Here is a 27,917-nt window from a genome sequence, read left to right as displayed (position 1 = left end):
AGGAGTCTGACTTTTATATCGCTTGAGTCATATTTTATGTTGATTTTCATCAGCTGTTGCCTTTGTTGCTCCAAAAAAAAAAAAAAAGAAAAAAAAAGAAAAAAAAGAACACTGTCAAGAGATTTGAAGAAAAATTCTAACCTCAGGGGAAATTCTACTCTAAAGTATTTCCCTAATGATATCTTCCCTCCCTAAATCCTCATTATTTTGTTTTGAGGGAGAGAGCATCTACAAACGATTCTAGAAGATCTCTGGACAGGAGGCTGTGGGGAATAATCTTGTCAGAACAGGTCTGTATGACTTCCAGTTTCTTAGACCCGTTATGGGGTCTCTATTGATTACTCTCTTCCCAAATATCCATCAGGGGTCCTTCCATCATCCTTTCTGGTTTCTGTTCAAATGTCACTTAATCAGTGAGATTCACCTTGGCCTTCTTCTTTCCCCTTTGCCATTTTATTTTTCTCCATAGCACTTAACATTATCTGGCACACAATATTTATTCATTTACCTGTTTATTGTCTCCCTTCTCTTGAATGTTGGTTTGCTCACTGTGTAATCCCAAGCACTAGCACACTGCTTGGCACATAGTAGATCCCAAGAAATGCTTTTGAATGAATAAATAGGAGAAATAGCCACACATATTGGATGCTGTGAGCAGAAAAAAGAGCTGCGCTTTTGAATATGAACCTCTGATTTAAAGTTACCAGGAGTTGATATCAAATTGATTTTCACATGCATGTGCAGGTCTAGTGCAAGTAGCTTTGGGTAGGTATTCATTTATTTATTTTACAAAAGTTAAGGTTAATCTGAGTAATACTGGGAAACTGGCTAGGAATGAAGAAATAATGGCTGGAGAGTGATATAATCTTCAGGAGGCTCCACTGTAAAATGATGGAGCCAGACAAAGACTGCGTGATTTCTAAGATTCTTTTTAATTCTAAATTACAAAGATGTGTGTGTGTGTGTTTGTGTGTGTGTGTGTGTGTGTGTGTGTGTGTGTGTGCGCATGCGTGCGTATGTGTTTAAGGTGCAATGTGACATCTGGCCACAAGATGACAGTATTATCTGTGTTAAAACCAAGTACTGTACTGTGTCTGCTATATGGAGTAAATAGAAATAATAAATCCAGAGGGCTCCTGAGGGGTATAAATTCCTTTAGCAAAGATATTGTACATTAGCTTGAGAAAACTATGTGTCAAAAGAGATAATTTCCTCTTGTGACAAATGGGAAATAGTTTGAAATATAGCTACCTAGCTCCCTTCCTCCTTTCTTCCCTTCTTCCTTTCCTTCTTTCCTTCCTTCTTTCCTTTCTTCTTTTTTCTTCGAGTTTTCTTCTCTTCCTCCTTTTTCCCCTTCCATTTCCTTCTTTCAAGTACTCATTTTATTACATAAAAATTACAAGTCAAACAAAACAGAGATGTGTCAGAAAAGGTTAACATTCTCATCATTTCCTTTAAATCTCACCTTTCTGAAGTAACTAGTTTCCTTTGTTGTTTCATATTTCTTCCTCTATATTCACACATATGCACAGACAGATGTATATCGTATTTCTTTAGGTCTTTTTAAAAACATCTAAAAAAACCCCATCTCATTGCCTGTTGGGAAATATTTTTAGATAGTAGAAAAACCCTCCCATCTCTCCCTACTGTCACAAATATCACCACCATCACCACTGCCCCCCCTCCCCCAACACACAACGTGTGTATAACCTACCTCTAATCATACCCGTTTTCATTTCTTCTGCTTTGAGAAACAAACTCAGTATAGAGAAATCGATCTCTTCTACATTTGCTTTATGTTATTCCGCATTTCTCATCATTGTTAAATGTTCACAGAATCACCTGGACTAAAACCTGTGGATTCATCTGTAGAAAATATTCGTGTGAAAACACTTCTCTAAGGGAACCCAGAACTGCTCTGGGAAAGGAGTTCCTCCCTTTGTGTTTCTTCTGGGTTTTGCATCCACAGCAAGGGTGTTGACCTTCTACTGGCTCCAGTGGCTCAGGGACTGGGATACATCGCCTGGCTCATGGTGTCTTGTAGCAGATGTGGGGAGTTTTCCTTTTTTACGTTTTTCTGACAATGGGAGGTAAGTCTTAAATCAATAGGAAACATTGCTGGGAATTTTCAAAGTAATTTTTTTTGCAGCTAAAGGAAATGATTATAACTTCTTACGCTTGTAATAAGAGTCTTTCCTGATGCATATTTTCTTTATGTATCATCTTTGTCCTCATCCTTGTCCTCCTCCTGCTCCTCTTTCTATCATCATTTATTTCTTTCTAAGGAACTTCTTCATCAATGGCAGCTTTTTTTGTGACTACATGTAAACTAACTTTTTAAATAATGATGTGGTTTTTAGGAGTGCTTCCCTGGTAACAGTTATGTGTCTTCTTATAGGCACCACGGGACAAGGTGTCCAGCAACCCGCTGAGTTGGTGGCTATGGAAGGAGCCTCCGTCCAGGTCAACTGCATGTACCAGACCTTTGGGTTCAATGGGCTGTCTTGGTATCAACAACATGATGGCAGAGCACCCATATTTCTCTCTTACAATGTTTTGGATGGTTTGGAGAAGAGAGGTCATTTTTTTTCATTCCTTAGTCGCTCTGACACATACAGTTACCTCCTTCTGAAGGAGCTCCAGATGAAAGACTCTGCTTCTTACCTCTGTGCTGTGAGAGACACGGTGACTATGAGGCCCCTTCAGCTGCACCAGAATTCAAGACAGCCATGGCAATGGGAAGTTATATTTCCTAAGTGTATGCTTGTGGTGAGTTAAGACAGAGGACTTTAGAAGCAGACTGCTTAGATTTGCAGTTTATTTTAAGATCTTCCTTTCCTGCCTTGTAATTCTCTTGTATTGTCTTCAAATTTATAATTAAGTTTGTTAAATGTTACAGCCTACTGTCAGGTAGGTTTAAAAAATAAATAATTATTGTTGTGGTTTTGTCCCCCTACAATAAAGCTGACCAGAACTTGGAAGGTCAAATTGTAGGTTACTTGGATATCAAAAGTGAGGGCTGCCCCAAGTTAAAATAAGGTATAGTTAGTCAAATTATGTTATATAATTTGTTTGGAATCAAAGATTAAATAAAATTCTCTTTTGGTGAACTTTTGAGATGGAATTTGGACAGACATAGTCATGTTGGAAAGCAACCTGACATTTTGAATCAAGGCCATTAAAATGTTCACATTCCTTTTACCGGATAATTCCATTTCTGAGCTCTCACTGAAAAAGGGTAAGGCTAGAAATGAGGTTTAGGGGCTTTGGATTTTGAAGTGTGTAATGTTTACGTAGCAGCACTATTCATTAGGGCAAAATATGGGCAACAATCTTAAGCAAGTTATGACCAATGATATTTTTTAAAGATCTGTTATTTTCTGTTTCTGCATAGCAAATTATCACAACACACATATGTTTACTTATAGTTCTATAGGTTAGAAGTCCGCACAGTTTCAACTGCTTCCATGCTTAGGATATTACAAGTCAAGGTGTTGGCCGACTGAGTTCTTTTCTAGAGCTCAGGGTCTTCAATCAAGTTCCTTGCACTTGTAGGAATGAGGTCCTCATTTTCTGGCTGTTTATGGGCTGGGGGCATCCTCAGCTTTTTAAGGTCACCTGCATTCTTTCTACCGTGATCCCCTCCATATTTAAATCAGCAATAGCATTTCAATTCCTTTTCATGTGTGGACTCTTTGGGCTTCATCTTCTGCCTTCTTTCTCTGCCACCAGAAAAGTTCAGGTGCTTTTAAGGTCTCATGTGAATAGGTTAGGCCTACCTAGATATCTGCCTTTTTTAAGGTCAGCCGTGTCATATAACACAACATAATCAACAGAGTGCTATTTCATCACATTCAAAGTCCTGGGGATTAGGTCATGGAATCTTGGGGCCATTCCTTGAAATTCTACCTACCACACAGTAAATAAAAGACATAAAGACTGTGTAAAAACCGAGTTGCCAGAAAAGGGGACAAAGCCCAAATATATATTTATTATTATAAATCATAACATCACAGTTGACTTTTTAAAGAATTGAGTTATAAACTTTTATTACAAATTAAAAATGAGGTTCTTAAAAATCTCAACTTGACCAGATATGAAACAATTTGAAAGACTTTAAAGGTGTATTGAGAAAAACCAGGCTTAAAAAAAATTTTGTCATTACCCAAAAGAGATATCTTTACGTAAAATATTAAAAACCCCTAACTGGATAGGGGAAAAAAATGGTGTAGATGATAGAGGCTCTTCATCCCTCTGGCAATGAATCAAAGTTGTGATGGAAATAAGGAGCAGCAGCAAGGAAAATGTGTGGGATCTAGGTAAACAAGTCATACAATTAGGGAGAAATCCGAAAAATCGCTTTGCAACAGCAGAAGATAGGACGGGATGAGGACATGAGGCTGCCCAGTCTCCAGTGCCTGAGTGAGACGAAGGCTACGGCAGTGGTAGAAGCCTTTTAAAGGGGCCGAGTCAGCGAGCAGATTTTCCGGTGATGAAACTGCTTGCTTAGAGCACCAGGGCCGATTAGGCTGCGTGTGGGAACACCAGGGACTTTCAGAGAGAGATTGTCAGGAGTGAGGGCTGGGGCGAGACCCACTCTGTACAGAAGTGCGAGTGGTATCCATTGTTCCCTGTTGAACCCTCCTCCTTCCCAGTGGGTGGACACGGTGCTGCCATAGATGTGATGTCATCAAACAGAGGTTGCTCTGCCCAGAGGATTCCCTGAAACTCTGCCTCCCCTAACTCGTGAACCCACCCAAGCCACATTCAGGTGTATCCTCAGTGAGTCAGATGCTCCTTGTTGAGACTCACCCTGGAGGCAATCTCTGTTTCTGGTGTGGCCTTTTGAGGCAACTATAAGCACAGCATCTGTGGATTGCTTGCTGAATCTTAACAGGTGGCCCTGGAGGGGTAGAGGCTTGGGCTAAATTTTACCTGCAACTGAACCTCTCTCAGGACTGTGCCATTGGTCACCTACTTCACAAATCCACACTAGTAAGACCGGGATATTTAGGAGCTTTGCTTAGTGCATAGAAACAGACAGGGAAAGGCAGCCAAAAAGGAAGACAACAAAGCAGAAACCACATGAGAGAACAGAACAGAGATCTAGATATAATGGAGTCAAGCAATCTGACCGATGTGTGTCTTTTAATCCGAAGTGACACTGGTTATAAAGATGCTCAACAAACTTTTTGTTAAATTCAGTGAGAACTTCAACAAAGAGATAAAAAACATAAAAATGGAAATGGCAATTATAAAAAAGAACCAGTTTGAAATGAAGAACACATTATCTGAGATGAGAAGTATATCAAAGGGAATAAACAAAGGAATAAACAAAGTGAATAAAGAAAAAGATCAAATCCCTTATCTAGAGGACAGGAAAACCAAGGATGTGTAATCAGAATGGCAAGAGATAAGATGAGAAGACTATAAAAATAATTTAAGGAGAATATGGGACCCCATTAAGGATCCGAATATCTGTCTGATGGGAATAATTGAAGAAAATCAAGATATTGAACGGCTGTGTGAAGAAATAATGATGGAAAACTTCCCTAACCTGGGGAAGGAAATGGACATAAAACCCCAGGAAGCTCAGAGAATTCCAAAAACCAAGAATCCAAAGAGGCCCACTCCAAGACACATCATAATTAAAATGCCAAAGTTTAAATACAAAGAAAGAATATTAAAAGCAGCAAGAGAAAAATAGATAATTACTTATAAGGGAAAACCTATAACATAAGATTGGCAGCTGATTTCTCAAAAGAAACTATGCAGGACAGAGGGCTTGGCAAAAAATATTCGACAGGATGAAGACCCAAGAATACTTTATCCAGCAAAGCTATCATTTAGAGTTGAAGGACAGATAAAGAGCTTCCCAGACAAAAATAAGCTAACAGAATTTATCACCACCAACCCAGAATTACAGGAAATGTTGGAGAGACTTCTTTAAGAAGAAAAAACCTGTATCAAAAACAGGAATAAAGAATGGTAACAACTAAATTCCTATGAATAAGTACCTGAAATGGAAAAGAATTAAGTGCTCCAATGAAAAGATAGAGTGGCTGAAAGACCCTTACATATGCTGTCTACAAGAGACTCACTTCAGATTAAAAGACACACGCAGACTAAAAGAAAGGGGATGGCAAAAGATTGCTTTGATGGACCTAGAAGGTATTTAAGACACACAGAGAAAGATAAACACTATATGATTTCATTTATATGCAGAATCTAAGGAATAAAAAGAATAAACTAATCAAAAACAGACTCACAAATATAGTGGACAATTTGGTGACAGACAGAAGGGAGGGGGGTTTGGTGGGCTGAGAGAATAGGGTGAAGAGTTAAAGAAGTACAAATTAGTAGCTGATGGATGGTTATGGTGATGGGGAGCATGGCATAGGGAATGCAATTAGCATTAATATGTTGGCTAGGTGGAGGGTCAGGGGAGGGCGGGTGCAATTGGGGGGATCGTTTTACAAACTGTATAGATGTCTAACCAATGTATTCTATACTTGAAACTAATTAAAATAAATAAATTTAAAAAACCCCAACTGTATAGATAATGTGGATAGTTCTAGCATTCAGTCAATGGGCAAAAAGCAAGCACTTAAGGTCTTTAGCTCCAAAATTTTGTTTTTTTCCTATGAAATTTTATATTCATTTCTTCTTTTTGGATGTCTGAACCAGATAATGGTAAAGGTGGTAAGCTAAACTTTATTCAGGCCAGGCTCTTCTCAGCTTCAGAAGTGGATAAATTCTTAGCTGGTGAATCAGCTGCTTTTGTTTCTTTACCATGTTGTGGTTGAGAGTTTTCTGGACATCCGCAGAGGTAATTGAAATTGCAGTGGTAATAATGTTGAAGTGAATGCTGACCTTGAGTCTTATCTCCTTGATGTTTCTTCTCTTCTTTATTGCTATTCTTTTTGTACTGCCTTTGGTTAGAAGGGCCCCTGAAGAATTATTATCTATAACTCTGATACATATTCTGTCTCACTGGTCTACCTTGTTCTCCTGCACCCTGGTTGTCAATACCCTCCATCCCTTCTTCCTGCACTAGAGGTTTAGAATAGTGTGGTTGTTGCTCATCGGGTCTCTGAATGTAGTAAGGTAAGAACTGTGGCCTGAGGTAGGGTTGACACTGTGGAGCCTGAACTTCGGGGCATTCTCCCATACCTCCTTTTCCCTACTCTCACTGTTCTGGTAATTCTGGTAATTGCGTGGAGGACCCCTATCATGTGGGTAGCATTTACAGTGGTTACAGTTTGCTGCATATTGACTGCCTTGCACTGGTGGAACTCCACCAGGGCTTATACCATTTACTGTTCCCATACCCTTTTCTCATCAACATCAAACTCCACAGTCTCTCTTGTATATTATAAAAATCTTTCAAACTGCCATTTTCTTCCTCCTAGTCTTCTTTTAATTATTTTCATACATTTTAATCTTTCATATTATAAATTCCACAATGTTTTGTTATTTTTTGCTTTAAGTAGTCAAAACTATTTTAAGGAGATTTAAAAACTGTGTACAAAATACCTTGATATTTTTGCACTATTGAAAGAGGTTACCTCATGCAGACAATCTGTAAAGTCCAGATTATATATTTTTGCTTTGAACTTGTATTCAAACAGTAGAAAAGACAAATGAGTAGGTGTTGAATCAGATATTTCTGGAAATTAAGTTAGTTATAGGCTGTATATTGGGCATTTAGGAAGCACATGGATTGGTACCAATTTACTTAGTATTCATGGGTGAGGTGTCACTTGTCAGTGGCCTTTGAATCCCTGGTGTGTATTGCAGTGGTTAGTACAGTGGCCAAACAAACTGATGTCATGCTAATTGCCAAAGTTTGGAACTTTTCCATATTTTGAGGCTGCTGGTTTTATTGTCCACTTACTAAATTGTTAAATGAATGAGATTAGTAACTAGAAATTCATTGAAATGGAAAACTTTTAATAATACCCTCGAGTGTTCGTTGATGGCAAGTTCAATTATAGTCATGCAATGATCACTTCAAAATCCTATGCCAGACAGATAAAAATCCCAAAGTTTTCAAGTCTGAAATCTACTCTGTGCAGAATTTTGTGATTATTATATCCCGGGCTTCTATAAAAGGAGAAATGAGTCATTGGAGGAGGCACAGGAGTTTATAGTAAGTGTTTCATGTCAGTGGAAAATCTATTTTAAACAAACAAGGTAAGTCTATAAATGTTACTGATTATACATTGAAAAACATTGCTTGACCTTTAAAAGACAGCCGGAGTTTAATAGAGCTACTAGGTTGATTGATTTGATTTGATGACACTGAATTTTCCTATCCTCTTTCTGCTTCACCTTCATAGAGTGATAATGATTATTGTTAGTTATTAAGGTAACATCGATGGAGGGAGAGAGAAGATACCAAGATTTTCTAAGAAAGTTTATCGTTTGAGAGTGATAAATGAATATTCCTAAACCTTCTTAAACATAAACTACATTTCTATCTTTGAGACGATTGCAAGGAAGGTAATCGTATTAGGTTCTCCAGAGAGACATAGCCAATAGGACTGATCTATCTATCTATCTATCTATCTATCTATCTATCTATCTATCTATCTATCAGAATAAATTATATGTATGTGGAGAGAGAAAGAGAGACAGAGATTTATTTTAAGGAATTGGCTCATGAGATTGTAAGGCCTGGCAAATCTGAAGTTTACCAGGCACAGCCTGGAAATTCTGGCAGGAATCATTCTTAAAGTCATGAGTCTGAAGACAGTCTAGAGGCAGGATTCCTTCTTCAGGGGACCTCAGTCTTTTCTTTTAAGGCCTTCCACTGATTGTATTGGGCCTACCCACATTATGGAGGGTAATCTGTTTTATCCAAAGTTTACTAATTAAAATGTTAATCACGTTTAAAAAATACTTTCACAACAACATCTCTACTGGTATTCCACTATTCAACTGGGTGCCATGACCTAGCTAAGTTGACATATAAAATTAACTATTGCAGTAATTAAAGGGATAAAATTATTACCTACTTTCCAGATAATGAAAATAAAACCAAGTGACTAGCCAAGTGCACCTGGAGATATGATAGATGAATTGGTTAAAGGAGTAAAAGGAAGCATAATTCAAAAATTTTTAGATATATTAACTCACAAAATAAGTCTTCACTTGATAATGTTTATTAGTTTACAGGACAACAATAGAACAAAGACTAACTGGCTTTGATTTGACACAACTCCTTTGAAACTTTTATATTTTATTTTCTCCCAGCTTTATTGAGGTATAATTGACAAATAAAAATTGCATATGTTTAAGGTAACAATGTAATGATTTGATATATGTATACATTGTGACATGATTATCACAATCAAAATACTTTTATATTTTTTTGATACAAAATGTTATGTTTAAAGTTAGTATCAGGTCATATCTTTTAATGTATGCTATTTATTTATATTAACTAAAAATAACTACTTTCCTTTTATAGTAAATGTTTGTTGTAACCGGTTCAAATGTAATGGTTCTAATGGTGCCATGGTAGTTACTGATTAAAGTGGAAATGACAAGTAGGCTTATTTCTACTTTACCTGGCCAGAGGAAGGCAAAAGGATAAATGCAAATTTTACAGGGAATAAAAGGATTGAAAAATCTAGGGACTAACATTAAAAGGGTGGAAATATTTAAAAAGAAAACCAGTTGCTAATGTCCAAATCAGAGTGTTTTTAATTTTGTATTCTTAATTTTGCTTTCTCCCTGTTTCTTATCAGAAAGAATTATGAAAGAAATGGATGAAAGAACATTATAATATTATAACAATGAGCTAAATTACCCCTGTATAATTTGAAAAAATTGGTAAGTTTTACCAGCTCTTTACTTTCATTGCTTGCCACACTTTTTGTGGGGAGGCACATGTATTTAAACGTGTACATTATGCTGAGTGGGATTCTTCTCACCACTTGTCTGATATATTGCATAAGTGTGTGGTGTTTAGAAGTTTAATAGAAGGCATTTTAATTTATGAGAATTGTTTTGACCTTTCTTCTGTCTCAGACCTCGGTGTATATCTTCAGTGTATTGCTTCCTATGAAAGAATCTACGTGTGAGCACACACACACCCACACACACCCCACAAATACATACATTCTCCAAGATTCCTCCACTAAATGCCTAGGATTATGACTTGTCGCCTTTTAGATTTTGCCACAGCACCTGTTTCTTTTTCTAATTATCAAAAAATTCATAGGACTATGGAATTTTGGGATTGGGAAGGATTAAGACCATCACTTCCCTTTGCATCTTTGTATTTGCATCCCTAGCACAGTGCCTTACTAAGTACTCACAAATGTTTATAGAATGACTATTGAAAATGATACAACCTTCCAAAGAAAGTATGGGTCTTTTCTACTGGCAGGTGGACCATTCAGTCTATACTTGTTTGGTCCCTGGATTTTAAAGCAAAGCAGTCCTTATTACTACCAGAGAAAGCATGTCCTTTTTGTGCTCTAAGTCAGCATACAGATTAGATTTGGGCCATTCTGGAGAAGACACGAAAGACTACAATATAGCCGAGGTGGGATACTTCTCTTCCCCTGGGCTTTCCTGTTCAGTGTCACTCTCTGGGACATAACTCATCACGATTACATTCTTGTACCATATGAGGGAAGTGCTGTTGAGTGCTTTCTCTGTACGCAGAGAAGAGCACACTATTTCATTCTTACCTTAAGCAATTTTCACCTTTAGAACCTGAGTAGTTTTCTTTCTCAGAGGTTTCTTTTCCTGTTTTGGTTGACAACCAGGTAGATAATATCATAACATAATATGAAGAATCAAATCTTTTAAAAAAGAGACAATACAATATGCAGTGAAGAATAAGATCTTTAAAAAAAGAAACCAGGTACAATATACTGAAGGAGATTTAGGAGTTAATCTAGCTCACCTCTCTGGAGGCAACTGCTGAGTGATGGAAACCTAAGGGCGGAAGAACTGGGTCAGAGTTCCAGTTCTGCTGTGCAAAAGCAGGGCAAGCCATAAAACATCTTGGAACCTTATCTGCATTCCATTTTCTCAGAGAAATAAATGCATCTGAGCTTTAATTTACAATGATAATTTTATGTACCACAGAACCACTAACGAAGCCAGAGATTCTTCCCATTCCCTGGCTTCTCTTTTAATCTTTCAACAGAGACCTAGATAGCTGCTACATCTAATCATTTAGAAGAGGTGCATCTAGTTCCTATTTTGCAGCTCAGCAAACTGAGGCTTAGGGAGGCAAAGGTCACAGTTATTTGAATTGTACGTACTCTTATGAAGAGCCTCTGCCCTCTTCTTTCTAGTTGAAAGCAAAACAGCTCTTGGTTCTCTGCTACTAATGTATTGTTGGACAGGAGTTTATAAAAAAGATCTTTCCCATTTTAAGAATATTGCTTTATTAAGAAATACAACCATATTATAAACTCTTAGACATGGAGAAGGAAAAATGAACTCATAATCCTATGAAGTCAGCATTTTGTTTCATTTTGTTTTTTCCCCTATTCATTCTTTTAATACTTTGTTTTTTTAAACAAAGTAACCCATGTTTATTATACAAATTTAAATAATACAGAATATAATGTAAAAATGAATAAAGTCTTGTTATTCCTTTCAGGTCTATACTTCCACAGGTAACCAATGTTAAAATAAGTGTGTATTCCACAACACTTATCTTCTGTCCTTTTAGGAATAAATACTACAGACAAACATAATTCATCAATATATATTTGAATATGTATAAATATGTTAAAACACATGTATGCACCTATATGTGTATGTATACACATAAAAATCTCTTTCAATTCCTTCCTTCCTCTTTTTTTGTTCCTTCTTTCTTTTTTCCCTTCCTCTTTCTCTCTCCCTCCCTTTCTTCCTTCCTGGTTCAAAATATAATTATAATGTGTTCCTTTCACTTAATATATTATTGATATTCCTTGAAGTTAATAGTTTGTAATTTCGGCTGTACATTGGAATCAACAAAAAACTTTAAAAGTACTCATGGGTCCAACCCCAGATATTCTGAATTAATTGTCTGGGGTGAGGACTGGGCAGCAAAATTTATAACATCCCCCACCCCCCCATAGGTGGTTCTAACATGTTGCCACTTTGAGAACCACTGCTTTAAGTCAATATACATAGATGCAATTCATTCTTATTAATAGCCACATAATATTTCATATTGTGGCTGTCATAAAATGTATCTACCTTTTTCTCTATTGATAAACATTCATTTTATTTCCAGTACCTTGTTTTGCTAAAAATGTTTTAATTAATATATATCCTTTATTTCTATGAAATACAGTCCTAAAAGTGGAATTTCTGGGTTAGTGGTATAGGCATTTAAAATTTTGAGAAGTACTACTAGATTATTTACCAAAAGATGTTAATAATATCTGCTTCCAGTAGCAGTCTATAGAATGCTCAGCTCCTTATTCTTTTGCTAGTCTGAAGAGAGAAAAAAAAGTATTTTGGTTGAGTTTTTCTTTACCTACTTCTGAAGTTGAGCATCTTTTTATTCATACTTATTTGTCACTTGCATTTTTTCCTGTGATTTACCTAGTCATATATTTTTTTACCCATATTTAATTGTCATCTCTTTTTCTTTGTCAAATTTTAAGAGGTCTTTGAACATTAGGAATACTATCCTTTTTTAGTTATGTGAGTTGCAATATTTTCTTCTAGCCTGCTATTTGTATTTTGATCATTTACATGACATTATATGTATTTATAAACATTTAAGAATGTATAAATAATTTTCTCATGTTTAATACTTTATAATATTTCAATATTTTTTATATTGTAATCTTTTATCTCTAGTGTTCCAAATGGCTGCACATAATTCTATTCAAGTTCCACTCTATTCATTCAAGCTTCAAAAAATGTCCCATGACTTTTATTTTGAATAATGCTGTGATTAATTTTTTTGTGTGTGTATTTAGCTTTCTCCATAGTTTGGATGCTTAAGAGATTCCTACAAATGAAATCATTGGATCAAGAGTATAAATATTTTTTATGATTTGTAGTAATTATTTCCTAAGCTTTGTTACAATTTTTTTTGCCAGCCAATCGGTATAGAAAATTAGGAGTAATATAACTTTAGTATTTATATAATAATATCTCCTAGAGAAAAAGCATATTAAAATTTTTTTAAAAATATGTTCTTTAAGTTACTTATTAGCTCTATTGTGAAGGATTGCGTTCTTTTTCAGGTTACCTCAGTTCAAATAAAAATATTTTTTATATACCTACTGTATGTAAGAAACCATTCTAAGTGCTGTGAAGGATAAGTCATATACGGTCATTGCTTTTTAAGAAAATTTTAATTTAATGGGGAGGGAAAACAAATACCTCATTTTATTGTCTTTTATAGTTAAGTATCACCAAAAAAGGCATCAAAGGGAAGAAGAGATAGGATTTGATTGCGTCAGAAAAATTTCCTTAATAGCACTGCTTTTTGAGATAGTCTTGAAAGATTAATGATATTTTAATAGTCAGCGATGAAGTAAAGAGAGTACATTTGATTAGAGGACATTTTTTTTGAGCAGAAGAAACATAATAAATAAGGACAAAGGTTTTAGAAAGTAAGTAGGTGGAGGCAGCATGGCTGAAGCATAGTAACTTGCTTTGCTGGAGAGAAGGGGAATGCCATACTGGAAAAATAAATGTGCAGCAGACTGTTGTAAACTTTGAAGGTACGTTTAATTTTATAGGAAAAATGAAACAGTGCATGATTTTAGCTGGGAGTTGTACTTTGGAATATTAACTTGGCATTATCCGTGGATCAGACTGAAATTAAAAGAGCCAGCTAACTAGTGGCTCAGGGTTTTGGGCAACTTATTTATTCTTGTAAGGCTCACGTATCTCAACTGCAAGACATGATCAGTAATGCCTATGCCATCGTGCAGAATGGTAGATATAAAGTGCCTGGAATGGCTCCTAATACATGGTGGGTATATTTTAACAATTATTATTAAATTTGTCTTATATTCTATATGCTCTAAAAATAAATAAACAATTCAGATAGAAATGCAGAATCAATTCAATTAGGTCTATTCTTGTAAAACTAAAGCTAAATTAACTTTCATCCCTCCCGATTCCCACACAAGGTTTTTTAGAAAGTTCACAGGATGGATGTACAAAACCAAACAAGAGTGACTGAATTTGTCTTCTTGGGACTTACTGATAATTGGATACTGGAGATACTATTTTTCATAACATTCTCAACTACATATGTGCTAACTCTTTGGGGGAACATTCTCATCATGGTTACCATAGTCTTTACTGCACGTCTCCATACCCCTATGTATTTCTTCCTGAGCAATTTGTCCTTTATTGACATCTGCCATTCTTCTGTCACTGTGCCCAAGATGCTAGAGGGTTTGCTTTTAAAGAGAAAGACCATTTCTTTTGACAACTGCATTGCACAGCTCTTCTTCCTACATCTGTTTGCCTGTGCTGAGATCTTTCTACTGACTATTATGGCCTATGATCGTTACGTAGCCATCTGTACCCCATTACACTACTCCACTGTGATAAACATGCGAGTCTGCATACAGCTTGTCTTTGCTCTCTGGCTGGGGGGTACTGTTCACTCACTGGTGCAAACTTTCTTGACTATTCATCTACCTTACTGTGGCCCCAACATTATTGACAGCTACTTCTGTGATGTGCCTTCCGTTATCAAGCTGGCCTGTACAGACACATACCTCACAGGGATGCTGATTGTGTCCAATAGTGGGACCATCTCCCTCGCTTGTTTCCTGGCTTTGGTCACCTCCTACACAGTCATCCTGGTTTCTCTTAGAAAACAGTCAGCTGAAGGGCGCCGGAAAGCCCTGTCTACGTGCTCAGCCCACTTCATGGTGGTTGCCCTTTTTTTTGGACCATGTATCTTCCTCTATACCCGGCCAGACACCAGTTTCTCCCTTGACAAGGTGGTGTCCGTGTTTTACACAGTGGTCACCCCTTTCTTGAATCCCCTTATTTACAGTTTGAGGAATGAGGAAGTAAAAAGTGCTATGAAGCATCTCAGACAGAAATCATGTACATGATGGTCATGGGATTGCAGATGTAATTGAGGCCGTATCTTTAATGAGAGAGAACAAAAGTAAAGAATCAAAATCATTATGTGAAATGGCATGAAGCAGGGCAGACTCTTGTGTGAAAGAGAGAGATTTGATAACCATTACTTATATAAAGGAAAAGATCACGGTGAAGCATGTAAGGAAAAAGAACCCAACAAAGTTTTAAAAAGGCTTCTGATTTCACCAATAAAAGAACGCATTTCGAGGGGGGCCGGACTAAGGCATGATGGTGGCTGCTCTTCCACCCCTCGTTCTGGCGCCAGGTAATGCAGACTTCCTCAGTATGAATCCCGCATGAGCCTCTTACCCTCCACCAGTATCCTGAATATATCTCCTCGGGCAAGGGAAACGAAAGAAAGAAAATAAACAAATGAGTCCACATCAAACTAAAAAGTTTTTGTACAGCAAAGGAAACCATCAACAAAACAAAAAGACAACTAATTGTTTGGGAGAAGATATTTGCTAATGATATATCTGATAAGAGGTTAGTATTCAAAATATATAAAGAACTTATACAACTCCACAACAAAAAAACAATCTAATTTAAAAAATGGGCAAAAGACCTGAAAAGACACTTCTCTAAAGAGGAAATACAGATGACTAATAGACATATGAAAAGATGCTCAAGGTCACTAACCATCAGAGAAATGTAAATTAAAACCACAATGAGTTATCACCTCACACCTGTCAGAATGGCTATCATCAATAAATCAAAAAACAACAAGTGTTAGAGAGGATGAGGAGAAAAGGGAACCCTCATACATTGTTGGTGGGATTCCAAATTGGTATAGATGCTATGGAAAATAGTATGGAGGTTTCTCAAAGAATTAAAAATGGATATGCCTTTTGACACAGCTATTGCACTTCTGGGTGGTTATCCAAAGAAAACCAAAATAATAATTTGTAAAAATCTATGCACTCCAATATTCATGGCAGCACAATTTACAATAGCCAAGATATGGAAGCAACATAAATGCCCATCAACAGACGATTGGATAAAGAAATTGTGGTTCATATATACAATGGAATATTACTAGGCCATTAAAAAAATAAAATCCTACCATATGCAATGACATGGATGGACCTAGAGGTTATTATGCTTAGTGAAATAAATTAAACAGAGAAAGATACATACAATATGATTTCACTTATATGCAGATCCTAAGGAACAAAAGAACAAACTAATCAAAAACAGACTCACAAATATAGAGGACAATCTCGTGACGGACAGAGGGGAAGAGGGTTGGGAGGCTGAGAGAATGGAGTGAACGGTTAAAGAAGTACAAATTAATAGTTGATAGTTGGTCACAGGGATGGAGAGCACGGCAGAGGAAATGCAGTTAGCATTAATATGATGGCTAGGTGGAGGGCCAGGGAAGGGAAGGAGCAATTGGGGGGATCGTTTTATGAACTATATAGATGTCTAACCAATGTACTGTATACTCGAAACTAATTTAAATAAATACTTTTTTTTTTTTTAAAAAAAAGAACACATTTTGGGGCACAGACTCATTTTCAGGAACAGATATAGCTGAGAGAGAACCTACTTTCTTGATTTGTACTCTTCTGCAGGTTATTGACTCTGGGAAGCTATACATCACACCTGTGTTTTATACATTCTAAAAATTTTTTTTTTAAGGTGAGGCAACCCTTGGTTGACTTCACAGATTACAAGGACCTTGTCAGCTTACACTATCTTATTTTTTATTTTTTACACCTATTGCACCTGGTCCTCCTAGGTGGTCTCCCATCCAAGTACTAACCAGGCCCAACCCTGATTAGCTTCCAATATCAAATGGGAATGAGCTTATTCAGGGTGGCATGACTGTAGACTACATCATAGAAGTTTTAATCTTTCTTTCAAGTATATTTTTAATGTGTCTATTTAAACCTTTACTTATTTATATTGACTTAAATTTAGTTACTTTTGAAAGTGACAAATTTAATGTCACTTTTCTCTCACTATTTCTAAATCTATTTTGTACTTTTTATTGTATTTTTATTTTGACAAATATTAAGATGTATAAAGAACTTATTTTAAAATGAACTTTATTGAGGTAAAATTTAATTACATAAAATAAACTCCTTTTAATTGTAAACTTTGACAAGTTTTGACAAAGGCATATTATATATACCCATGTAAGCACCTCCTCAATCAAGGTATAGAACATTTCCAATACACCCAAAAAGTGTCTTCAGTCTGTTCCCAGACAATCCCTCTACCCCACCCAAGCATCCAAGAATCTGATTTTTGTCACTATTAATTAGATTTATCTTTTCCAAGGTTTCATATAAATCGAATCATACCATATAAACTCTTCCATGCCTGACCTCTGCATGCTCTGCATGCTGTTTCTGAGATTAATCCATGTCTTCGTAGTATCAGTAGTTTGTTTCTTTTTATTATTGAGTAATATTTTATTGTGTGGGTATACCACAATTTGTTTATTCATTCACATATTGACGGACATTTGGGAATTTCCAGTTTTTGACAATTATGAAGAAATTAGCTATAAACACTATTTGCAGGATATTTTGGGACATATGTTTTCATTTCTCTTGGGTAAATATTTAGGAGTAGAGTTATTGGGTCGCATGGTAGGAAACTGTAGGAAACTACAAGACTTTTTCAAAGTGGTTGTATCATTTTATACTCTCATCAGAAGTATAAGAGTTTAATGTCCAACAATTGGTATCATTAGTCCATAATTTTAGGCATTCTAGCCAAGTATGTGGTTTTATTCTTCATTTCCCTAAAGATTGATGGTGTTGGGCATCTTTTCATTTGCTCATTATCCTTTTGTATTTCTTTTTTGTGTCTGTTCAAATATTTTGTTCACTTATTATTATTATTATTTTTGTTTTCTTGTCACTGAGTTGTAAGAGTTCTTTGTATATTCTGGATACAAGACCTTTGTTAAAAATATGTCTTGCTAATATTTTTTTATCACTCTCTGGCTTGCTCTTCTATTTTCTGAATGATATATTTTGAAGAGCAGAAGTTTAAATTTCAATTAAGTCCAATTATCAATTTTTTACTTTTTGGATTGCTTTTTGTATTCCAAGAAATCTTTGCCTACCCAAAAGTCTTGAAGATTTCCCCCTATTTTTAATTTTATAGCTTCAGCTTAAAATTTTAGGTCTGTGATCCATTTTGAGTTTACTTTTGACATATGGTATGAGATAAAGATTGCAATTACTTTTTCCATCTATCTAGTTGATCTAGCACCATTTGAAAATACTATTTTTCCCCCCATTGAGTTACCTTGGCACCTTTGCTGAAAGACAGTTGACCCTTTAAATGTGAATTTATTTTTGAATAGTTTATTCTGTTCCATTGGCCTACATGGATTCTGAACTTATTGAATACATGAGCATAATAAAAAGGTTGTTTTCACCACCAAGTTAAGAGTAGTTTTGTACATAGTAATAGTAACCTAAACAGAAGGCATCTGGGCCCCAAAGTTTCTTTGTAGGAAAGTTTAAATAAATTACATTTCTTTAATTCATACAGTATTATTTACATTTTCTGTGTCTTCTTGTGTCAGTTATGGAAATTAGTGTTAATTAAGGAGTTTGTAATACTTTTTTCATTTTGTTTTGTAAATAGGGGTTTTAATGTAAGGAGGAGGCAAGAGAATTTAAATGTTCAATCAAGCTACATTCAGAGACTGAAATTTGCTGCTTGATTAGCTCTGCAGCCCGGACAGGAGGATACCTGCAGAACAAAGTAATATTTCTGCTGGGATTGCTAACCACCATTTCTGATCCCTGTGGAAGGGAAACAGGAAAAACAGAATCTTTAAGTGACTGCCTTACACAAATAAAATCATTCTTTCCCTATGGCTAAAACCATAGGGAACCTATGGAATAAAGGCTGGGATCTGCCAGTAAGCCTTTCACACTACATATGTACTCTTTCCCTTCCTCTTTCTCACTGTATGTTCATATCAAAGGAGACGGATAAAGAAGTCTTTAAATTGTGACTCACAGGAATTAAAGAATGATATATAAACTGAATTCCCCGCCCCTAGCACTTGGGGTCCCTCTCACTGCCTTTATTTTGTCTCTTTTTCTCAGTCCCTCTCAGTGTCTTTTTCTCTGTCCCTCTCTATGTCTTTCTCTTGGTCCCTCTCACTGCCCTTACTCTAAATACACTTTGCTCTGTCTCTCTCACTGTCCTCATCTCTCTTAGTCACTCTCACTCTGTGTCTCTGAGAGGAGATCACACTTTGTCTGGAGAGTGTTACCCCTTTTCTAATAAACTTTCCTTTTAGCCCTGACTTTGGCATGTATGTTGCATTCTTTCTACACTCTCTTGCCTTAGAACCCTCTTCTCTCTCAGTGTGGGGCTTGGTCTCCCCTCAACTCAAGGAAATTTTCCCCGTCCTGTATCAGTGCCATTTATTTAAATAGAAAAGACTGAAGGAGAACTTTTTCTTTTTTAAGGTGGGAAATTAAAGTTCTTATTTGGTCATGATACATTTGCCATTCCTAGTAGACATCCACATGGAGATGATATATGATTCTGGGATTTGGGACAGAGGTCGTGTCTGGAGACATGACTTTGCAGTATTAGCAGTGTATATAGAAAGTATTTAAAGTCATGGGACTGGATGAGGTCATCAAGAAATATCGCATGGTGACTTTACTCAATATTACTGAATTGTAAACTTGAAAGTTGCTAAGAGAGTAGTAGATGTTAAGTGTCCTCATCACACACGTGTGAGTGATAGATGTGTTAATTAGTTTGATTGTGGTAATCACTTCACAGTGTATACATAGAGCAAATTATCTTGTTGTACACTTAAAATATGCATAATTTTTGTCAATTATACCTCAATAAAGCTGGGAAAAAAGGACTAGAAAATGATGTAACTCTGTTGGCACCTTGAATTTAGCTCAGTGAGATTCATATTGAATTTCTAACCTACAGAACTGTTAGATAATAAACTTATGTTGTTTTAAGCTTCTAAGTTTGTGGTCAGTCATTACAACAGCAATAGAAAATTGATACGAAATTTTTTTTTCCCAATAAAAGGAAGCATATGTGCCTCTGGGGCGGGGAGCGGGGGGAGGGGACAAAACTAGAAAGTTCTGCTGAGAAAACTTGAAGAGTTAGAGATCTATGCATGTTCCTAAATAAGAATAAAAATCATTGTTAACATACGAAACTTCTTAAAGTGAATTATAAATTTAATGTACTTATGAAAACCCACAGAATTTTTCCTTCTTTTTTTTTTTTGGCTTTTTTAAAGCATTTTATTTTAGTATTAGTTTCAAGTACACAGTACATTGGTTGGACATTTATGTAGTTTATGAAATGATTCCCCCGATTACTCTATCACCCCTCTGGCTATACACATAGCCATTACATTACTGTTGAAAGCATACCCTATGCTGTGCTCCCCACCCTGTGATCATCTATCAACATCAACTACTAATTCGTATGTCTTTAGTTATACACCCCTTACTCCCAGCCCCCCAATCCCCCTCCTCACTGGCTTCACCAGATTTTCCTCTGTATTTGTGAGTCTGGTTTTGATTAGTTTGTTTTTTTATTCCACACATAAGTGAAATCATATGGTGTTTATCTTTCTCTGTCTGACTTATTGCGCTCAGCATAATAACCTCTAGGTCCACCCATGCTGTTGCAAATGGTAGGATTTCATTTTTTATGGCTGAGTAATATTCCATTATGTATATATGAACCATAATTCTTTATCCAATCATCTGTTGGTGGGCATTTAGGTTGTTTCCATATCTTGGCTATTGTGAATATTGCTGCCATGAACATAGGGATGAACAGATCTTTACCAATTATTACTTTGGTTTTCTTTGAAGAAATACCCAGAAGCACAATTGCTGGGTCAAAGGTAGAACAATTTTTAATTTTTTAAGGAAGCTCCAGACTGTCTTCCATAGTGTCTGTACTCACACGGTTTTGTCAGTAAATTTTCTAATAAGTCTATAAGTTTATTTGAAGAAACAAACAGGGGAAAATAGTTAAGAGGATGCTTAGATTTACACAATTTTCAAGCTGTCGATTTACTGAATTAACTAGTATCACTCACTGAGATAAAATATATCAGTTTATTGTGGAATACGGAAGATCATATTAAGACGACTGCATGACACACTCCTTAGGGAAAAAGGATGATGATATACTGTGACCTAAGGGTGTAAGATTAGAGAATCCTACCATACATGCTCATAGAGCTGCCATATAAAATTGTTATAGTATCAATTTTAATGGAACTAATGAAATGATATAGAATACATTTAATATTAAAAATATATTTGATCTTTCTTTGTTTATTATGAAAGGAATTTAGAATTGATTGAGGCCTTTGGGTCACTATTCTACCAAGTTCTGTTAACTTGTAGAAATAATGTTTATGAGCACTCCAGAGAATTGGCCGCCAACGATAGGGATATCTGCATGCATAATTACAGAATGAGTGACACACTAACTCTGGCTAAAAGGTAACTAATCAATAAAATGACAGAAAGGACTCAAAAAGACAAAGAATCAGGAACAGTTTATTAAATAAACAAAGGCTGCTCATAAAAATATCTAAACATCATTACTCGAAAATTGACAGGTAAATACAGCATGTTAATCCCTTACAATTTTTAATAAAGTCAAAGTCAAATCATAGTTTTATATATCTATGGTAAATGAGGCCAAGATATTACTACTAAGTACACTTGAAGAACTTAGAACAATTATCTAATTATGCCTCAACATCCTGGATTTTTACACAGACAGATTTTTCACACCCATTAGTTCATTTTATGCAAAAATAAATTCCTAATGCCTTATTTGTTTATTGGTATTATGGCAATATTGCTCTATTGCATAGTGTGAGGAATTTAACTTTTGAATACAAAGTTACTAAACAAATTTCTATATCGATAATGATCCCTGTTCCCCTTTAAAGTAAGTCAACCACAGAACCAAGAGCCAAGATATTTTCATTTTATTCTTTACTCTTCTATTTATTCAGTAGCTAAACACATTTTATCTTATCCTTGAGTCTAAAAAGCTTTTTCTGTGAAATGGAGAATAAATGTTTTATTTTACCTCCCCAGAAAGCTGTGAGGACTAATGCAATTGAAAATGGGTAGCATTAGAAATTTGCTTGCAACTATGGAAAAAAAGGAAACATGACATTGTTGTTCTATTTTAGTTTTACCAGCCACTACCATAAGAACTTCTAGGAAGCATCATCTTGTCTATCACATTGCATTGTTCCTCTGTGCTGCCGACTGCTGCACAAGGTGGTTCTTTTTGGGTTCTTCGATAGGTTATATACCCTTATTGTCTGCCATTGCTTGTGATAAAAGTATTTCATACAAATTCTCTAATTCTTAAATTCAGTTCAGTTATTCCATTAACCAGTTCCAATGAACGTGGTTTTATACTATGCAGAGAGTTATCTTTGGGAAAGAGACTATTCCATTAATTATTAGATTTGTCTGTTGGAAGTTAACTTATGGTACCTAGAAACACTACGGGGTGGCTTCCTAACCATGCCTCTGTATAAATGAAATGGCTTGTATGGCTTGAATTTCCTTCCCAACATATTTTCTGGCAAAATTACCAGAAAAAATATGAGATCACAGATTTATTGATCACAGTCTTAATGATTACACTTTCATTAATTGCCAAGGAAATCCCTGCTGCATATAAGCATGCCCTTCTCACCAATGGAGTCAGAGAGACCTGTTGGGTCCTAGTATAGCAAGCTTTTTGTATAGGTGTGTGAGATACTGTTGCCTGGACTAGCTTCCTCATATCCCCTGTTTTCCCGATCCATTTAGCACACGGCACTCTTAGAGCACTTATCACAATGTTACAATGTGTGTTCCCACAACTAGATTCAATATGCTGGTTTATAGACTATGTTTTATTCCACTTGGTATTTTCTCCCATCGATTAGTGCAAAATTGAGTGAGGATTAACTATTTAATAATAAATGCTTAGTTGAATGAATTCTCTGCATAATATTAAAATAATTTCATTAAGTTAGATCATGCCTCTTCTATACTTAAACCATTCTGGTGGCTTCCAATTGTACTGAAGAAGATTCTAAACTCCTTGAGAGGACATGAAAGTATTATTTTTACCTCTCCGATGTTACCTCTCACCTTTCTCTGATAGTCATCTCTCACAGTCTAAGTTGTAACCACATTGGTCTCTCACTTGTTGGAACAAGCCAAGGTCTTTCCCAACATAGGTCTCCACACCTGTCATTTCTTCTGCCTAGAATGTTTATTACCTCTTTTTTCTCATGGTTGGCTCCTTTTCATCTTTCATATTTTAGCTTAAATGTCATTTCCTCAGAGAGGCTCTCCTTGACTACCCAAACTAAAGACAGTCTTTTCTTTAGACCTCTAATAGCATCCTACAGTGTTCATTCACAACATTTGTCATAATCTGTAATTAAAAATTATTTGTATCTTTTTCCTACTTTTATTAGATTCTAAACTGCATGAAGGAGAAACAATATGTTTGTTTTATTTATAACTATAAATATAGTACTTAGCACATAATGGGTGCTCAGTGAATATTTGTCAAATAAATGAATAATAACACATCCCCTTTTCATGTCTCTAATGGTACACTTTTTCTGGACACATGAGGATATCAATGACTTTAATGGTTGAAAGTCTTCTAAGTCACCAAAGTTAAGTGCAAACTCACTTTGTCTGATTTACCAGTGTTTCTTAGACTATTTAGGAAAGCATCTGAATGACTGATGTAGGCAAATCTTCCCATAAATCTAAAGGGTTGTTTAGACCTTAGTTATGATCCTAAGACAAAAGCAGGGAGAAACAGCATGGTGATGAAAATAGCATGAGTTTGTGTTGATATACTTAGGTTAACATCCTGCCTTCATCATCTCCTAGCTAGGTGACCTTAAGCATGCTACTTGCTCTCTTTGAGCTTTGGTTTCTTCATGTGTAAAATGGGTTGTTGTGAGAATTAAGTAAAGGCAAAGTGACTAGAACAATTTCCAGTGTATTGAAGATATTGAATATCATAGTTCTTGCTATGATTGTCAGATATTGGGCCAGAAGATAATTTGATAAGTCATATACAGTCATGTGTCACTTAATAATGGGGATTCGTTTTTAGATATTTATTATTAGGTGATTTTATCATGCAAATATCATAGAGTGCACTTACACAAATCTATATGGTGTAGCCTACTTACACATCCACACTATATGGTATAGCCTATTGCTCCTAAGCTAGAAACCTCTATAGAATGTTTTTGTACTGAATACTATAGGCAATTGTAAAATAGTAGTATTTGTGTATCTAAACATAGAAAAAAATCCAGTAAGAATATGATATGAGATAAAAATGTATAGGGCACTTACCATAAATGGAGCCTGCAGGACTGGAAGTTGCCGTGGGCGAGTCAGCGAGTGAGTGGTTAGTGGATGAGAAGGTCTAGGACAGTACTGTACACCACTGTAGGCTTTATAAATATTGTTCCACATCCCCAATTACTTCCTTCCAAAGTGTTAGAAATAGAACATCAAAGCTGTCAGTTCTGATTCGTGAACAAGGATGTGGGCTGGGTTGATTGGAATATCAAAGAGAAATTGGCTGGGTAAGGTGTAGATCACCATAATAGTGACTGATAGGAGGAAGTGAAAGGTGACCTGAGGATCAGGAAGAATAAGACATCAAGATGGAGAGATAAAGGAAGATAAAGGGTTGTCGTGGCAATGTGGTTTAGGCTATTGCATGTTGAAATAGTGGTTTGATGAAGGAACTTTGTGATAGTCATTAAAAAAAGAGGATATTTAAAAGGGAGAGTGTAACGGGACAAACAGATGTTCAGGAACATGGACAACGAGCTAGTGGTTACCAGAGGGTAGGGGGTAAGGGAAGAAAGGAGAGATAGTTGGGGTAAAGGGGGTCAAATGTAGAGGGGGAGGGGGAAGGTGAAGTGGGTAAGGGAGATCAAATATATGGTGGCTGAAGGAAATTGGACTTTGGGTGGTAATCACACAATAGAAATATAGATGGCAAATGACAATGTACACCTGAAGATTATATAATTGTATTAACCAACGTTACTCCAATAAACTTAATAAAAAAATTTAAAAAATAAGATAAAAGGGAGAAGGTATAGAACTGAACATTTAATGTTTCGACTTTGAAAATTTGTTTTAGTTTCCATTGACCCTATCTGACACAAAGGACTCTCTCTAGCATTAAATTGATGGAAGAAATAAAATTTATTTATATTTTATGTTATTACAACCTAAAAATATTTCCAAAATACAGAGACTGGCTGGCTCCACACTACCACAGAAAACTTACTAAAGTGACAGCGCCACTTAATACTTGTCAAGGTAGCTTCTGTGGACTTGTGTCCTTGTACAGGATCTTATGTTCTCAACAAAGAATATGCAGCAATGTACTATGAAGACCATCGAGCTAGATCTGAGAGGGCTGTATTGCCCTCTGAATCTGTAGCACTGCGGGGACAGGCTCCTCTATGCAGAAAGGAGTCAGTGTCTGACTGGGATGTAATCTGTGCACTCAAAATTAAGGTGCTGTGAACGAGAGGGAATCTACTGTCAAACCCCACAGATTCCGTTCAGATATTCCTTATGAACCACCTATCCTTCCATTTCTTACAGGAAATTCAGCTTCATTATAATCTCATAGGGCCACTGTCATATATGTGGTCCATCATTGTCCTAAATATCCCTATGAGGCACATGACTAGTCTGATAAATGTGGTATGTAATTTATTCTTTGCAAAGTATTTCTTTGATTTGGAACACAAAGCTTCTTATGGGCTTAGACATTTTCATTTTTTTTCTTTCCCTTCCTTCCTACCCATTAACTTGTTCAAGGCATTCTTCATGTCTTCATTCCTTAGGGTATAGATGATAGGGTTCAGCAGGGGGGTGACAGCAGTGAAAAACACAGACACCACCTTATCCTCAGGGAGGCTGGTGGATGGACGGGAATAGATGAAGATGCAGTGTCCCAGAAACAGTGTGACTACGGTGAGGTGGGCTGCACAGGTAGATAGGGCCTTCCGCCTGCCCTCAGAGATCTGCTGCCTCAGACTTACCAGGATGACTGCATAGGAAACCACAAGAACCACAAAACAGACCACAGAGATTAGCCCACTATTGGAGATGATGAGAATCTCAATGATGTGAGTATCAGTGCAGGCCAGTTTGATTACTTGAGGTACGTCACAGAAGAAGTTGTCAATCTCATCAGGACCACAGTAGGGCAGCTTGATGGTGAGGGAGGTAAGGGATATGGAGTGGATCAACCCCCCTATCCAGAGGGCCACAGCCAGCCCCACACATACTTTCCAGCTCATCACTGTCATATATTGCAGGGGTTTGCAAATGGCCACATACCGATCATAGGCCATAACAGTGAGGAGAAAGATCTCTGTGCAAGCAAAGAGGTGCAGGAAGAACATCTGAGTAACACAGGCATCAAAGGAAATGAGCTTCTTTTCTGACCAGGTATCTATCAGCATCTTGGGGACAGTGACTGTGGAGTGGCAGACATCAATAAAGGATAGGTTGCTGAGGAAGAAATACATGGGGGTATGAAGCCGGTGGTCATAGATAATAGTTATGACAATGAGGATGTTCCCAATCAGAGTCAGGACATAGAAAATGAGGAATATGGCAAACACAGCCACCTGTACCTTCTGATTTATAAATAAACCTCGAAGCAGAAAATATGTCACTAAATTAGTTTGATTGAGTAGGCCAACCTCTTCCATTCTCTTTGTTGGACACTCCTGTCAAGAATTAAAAAAAACAAACAAACCAATATTTGCATCGATTATTTGGTTGCTTAATTTCTTCTGTGCTCATGACTTTCCCCTCTATCTAGAATATCTGATCAAATATCTTATTTTAAATTCCCTATTTAGCATCTTAAATCATGCTGGACACATAGTAGGTGCTAAATGCACACTTTTGGAATAACAGAATAGAGAATCTTGATTTACTAAGAGATATAAAACAACTTTAGATAGGGAGAGACCAAACAAGTTGTTTCTCCCTTATTGTGGTAAGATATCAGTACTCAGATTTAGGTTACAGATTTTTACAGAAGAAATTAAACTTCTCCTGACTCGAATTAAGTATTTTGTCCAAGGTCACACAAATCCTGGCCTTGAACACAGCTTTCTTTATTGTCTTGTTATTGCATTTTTCACTAACCCAAATGATTTTCTCCCTTGTTGCCTCTGCTATGATGTCTTGACACTGTAATTTCAATTATCTAGTTTTTGGAAGGTAGAGGCTTTTCACCAAGCTGCTGGGCAATTGACAATGTGGCTGTGGTATTTTTTGAACAATTCTTTAGAGGAGGCTAGATTAAACCCTGGAAATCTTAGAACATCTGGAGAGGGTGAGGGAGGCTTGCTTCTCCTCCACTCCTCAAATGAGGGTGGACTTGCTTATTCATAAGCTAGAGGTTGAGATTTAGGCTTAATAGCCTCATTGTCTTGACTAAATTATCCTCAGTGTTTTAAAAAGTCCAATTCTGTTATCTGGCCCACAAGTAAATCAAAAGTAGTTGTTTTACTTTCTTTTAAACTAGTCTACTTTCAACCCAAGTCTCACTATTTTTAATAAGAAATGTATATATGACAGAATCATAAGATCTTAGCTCTTAAAAAGACCTAAGAGCTTACCTAATCTATTTTGTTTTCATTTTCAAATAGAAAAAAATGAGGCACAGAGGTAAAGCATCTGGCCGAAGTTCACAGAGACTTGGAGTAATAGCTGGGTCTAGAG

General features: G+C 36.3%; 2 protein-coding genes and 1 pseudogene across 2 annotated transcripts; 1 reads left to right on the top strand and 2 right to left on the bottom strand.

Moving 5' to 3' along the window:
* The first annotated feature begins 14,144 nt into the window (after window positions 1-14,144).
* LOC107521103 (olfactory receptor 1509) lies at window positions 14,145-15,068 on the top strand. The gene has a single exon (XM_016165523.2). It carries the CDS (start codon window positions 14,145-14,147, stop codon window positions 15,066-15,068), a length of 924 nt encoding a protein of 307 aa, XP_016021009.2.
* Window positions 15,069-16,815: 1,747 nt separating this feature from the next.
* On the bottom strand, window positions 16,816-16,934 carry LOC118600648 (annotated as a pseudogene).
* Window positions 16,935-25,945: 9,011 nt separating this feature from the next.
* Window positions 25,946-26,893, bottom strand: LOC107521133 (olfactory receptor 4E1). Its single transcript, XM_016165542.2, has one exon. The coding sequence runs from the start codon at window positions 26,891-26,893 to the stop codon at window positions 25,946-25,948; it is 948 nt and encodes a 315-aa protein (XP_016021028.2).
* Window positions 26,894-27,917: the final 1,024 nt, after the last annotated feature.

This window comes from Rousettus aegyptiacus, unplaced genomic scaffold (assembly GCF_014176215.1).
Source record: "Rousettus aegyptiacus isolate mRouAeg1 unplaced genomic scaffold, mRouAeg1.p scaffold_m13_p_3, whole genome shotgun sequence".
NCBI classification, from domain to species: Eukaryota; Metazoa; Chordata; class Mammalia; order Chiroptera; family Pteropodidae; genus Rousettus; species Rousettus aegyptiacus.
This window is presented reverse-complemented; position numbering and strand designations above follow the sequence as displayed.

Excerpts from the sequence above, each read along its gene's own strand:
- LOC107521103 (XM_016165523.2), top strand. The coding sequence starts at position 14,145 with ATGGATGTACAAAACCAAACAAGAGTGACTGAATTTGTCTTCTTGGGA.
- LOC107521133 (XM_016165542.2), bottom strand. The coding sequence starts at position 26,893 with ATGGAAGAGGTTGGCCTACTCAATCAAACTAATTTAGTGACATATTTT.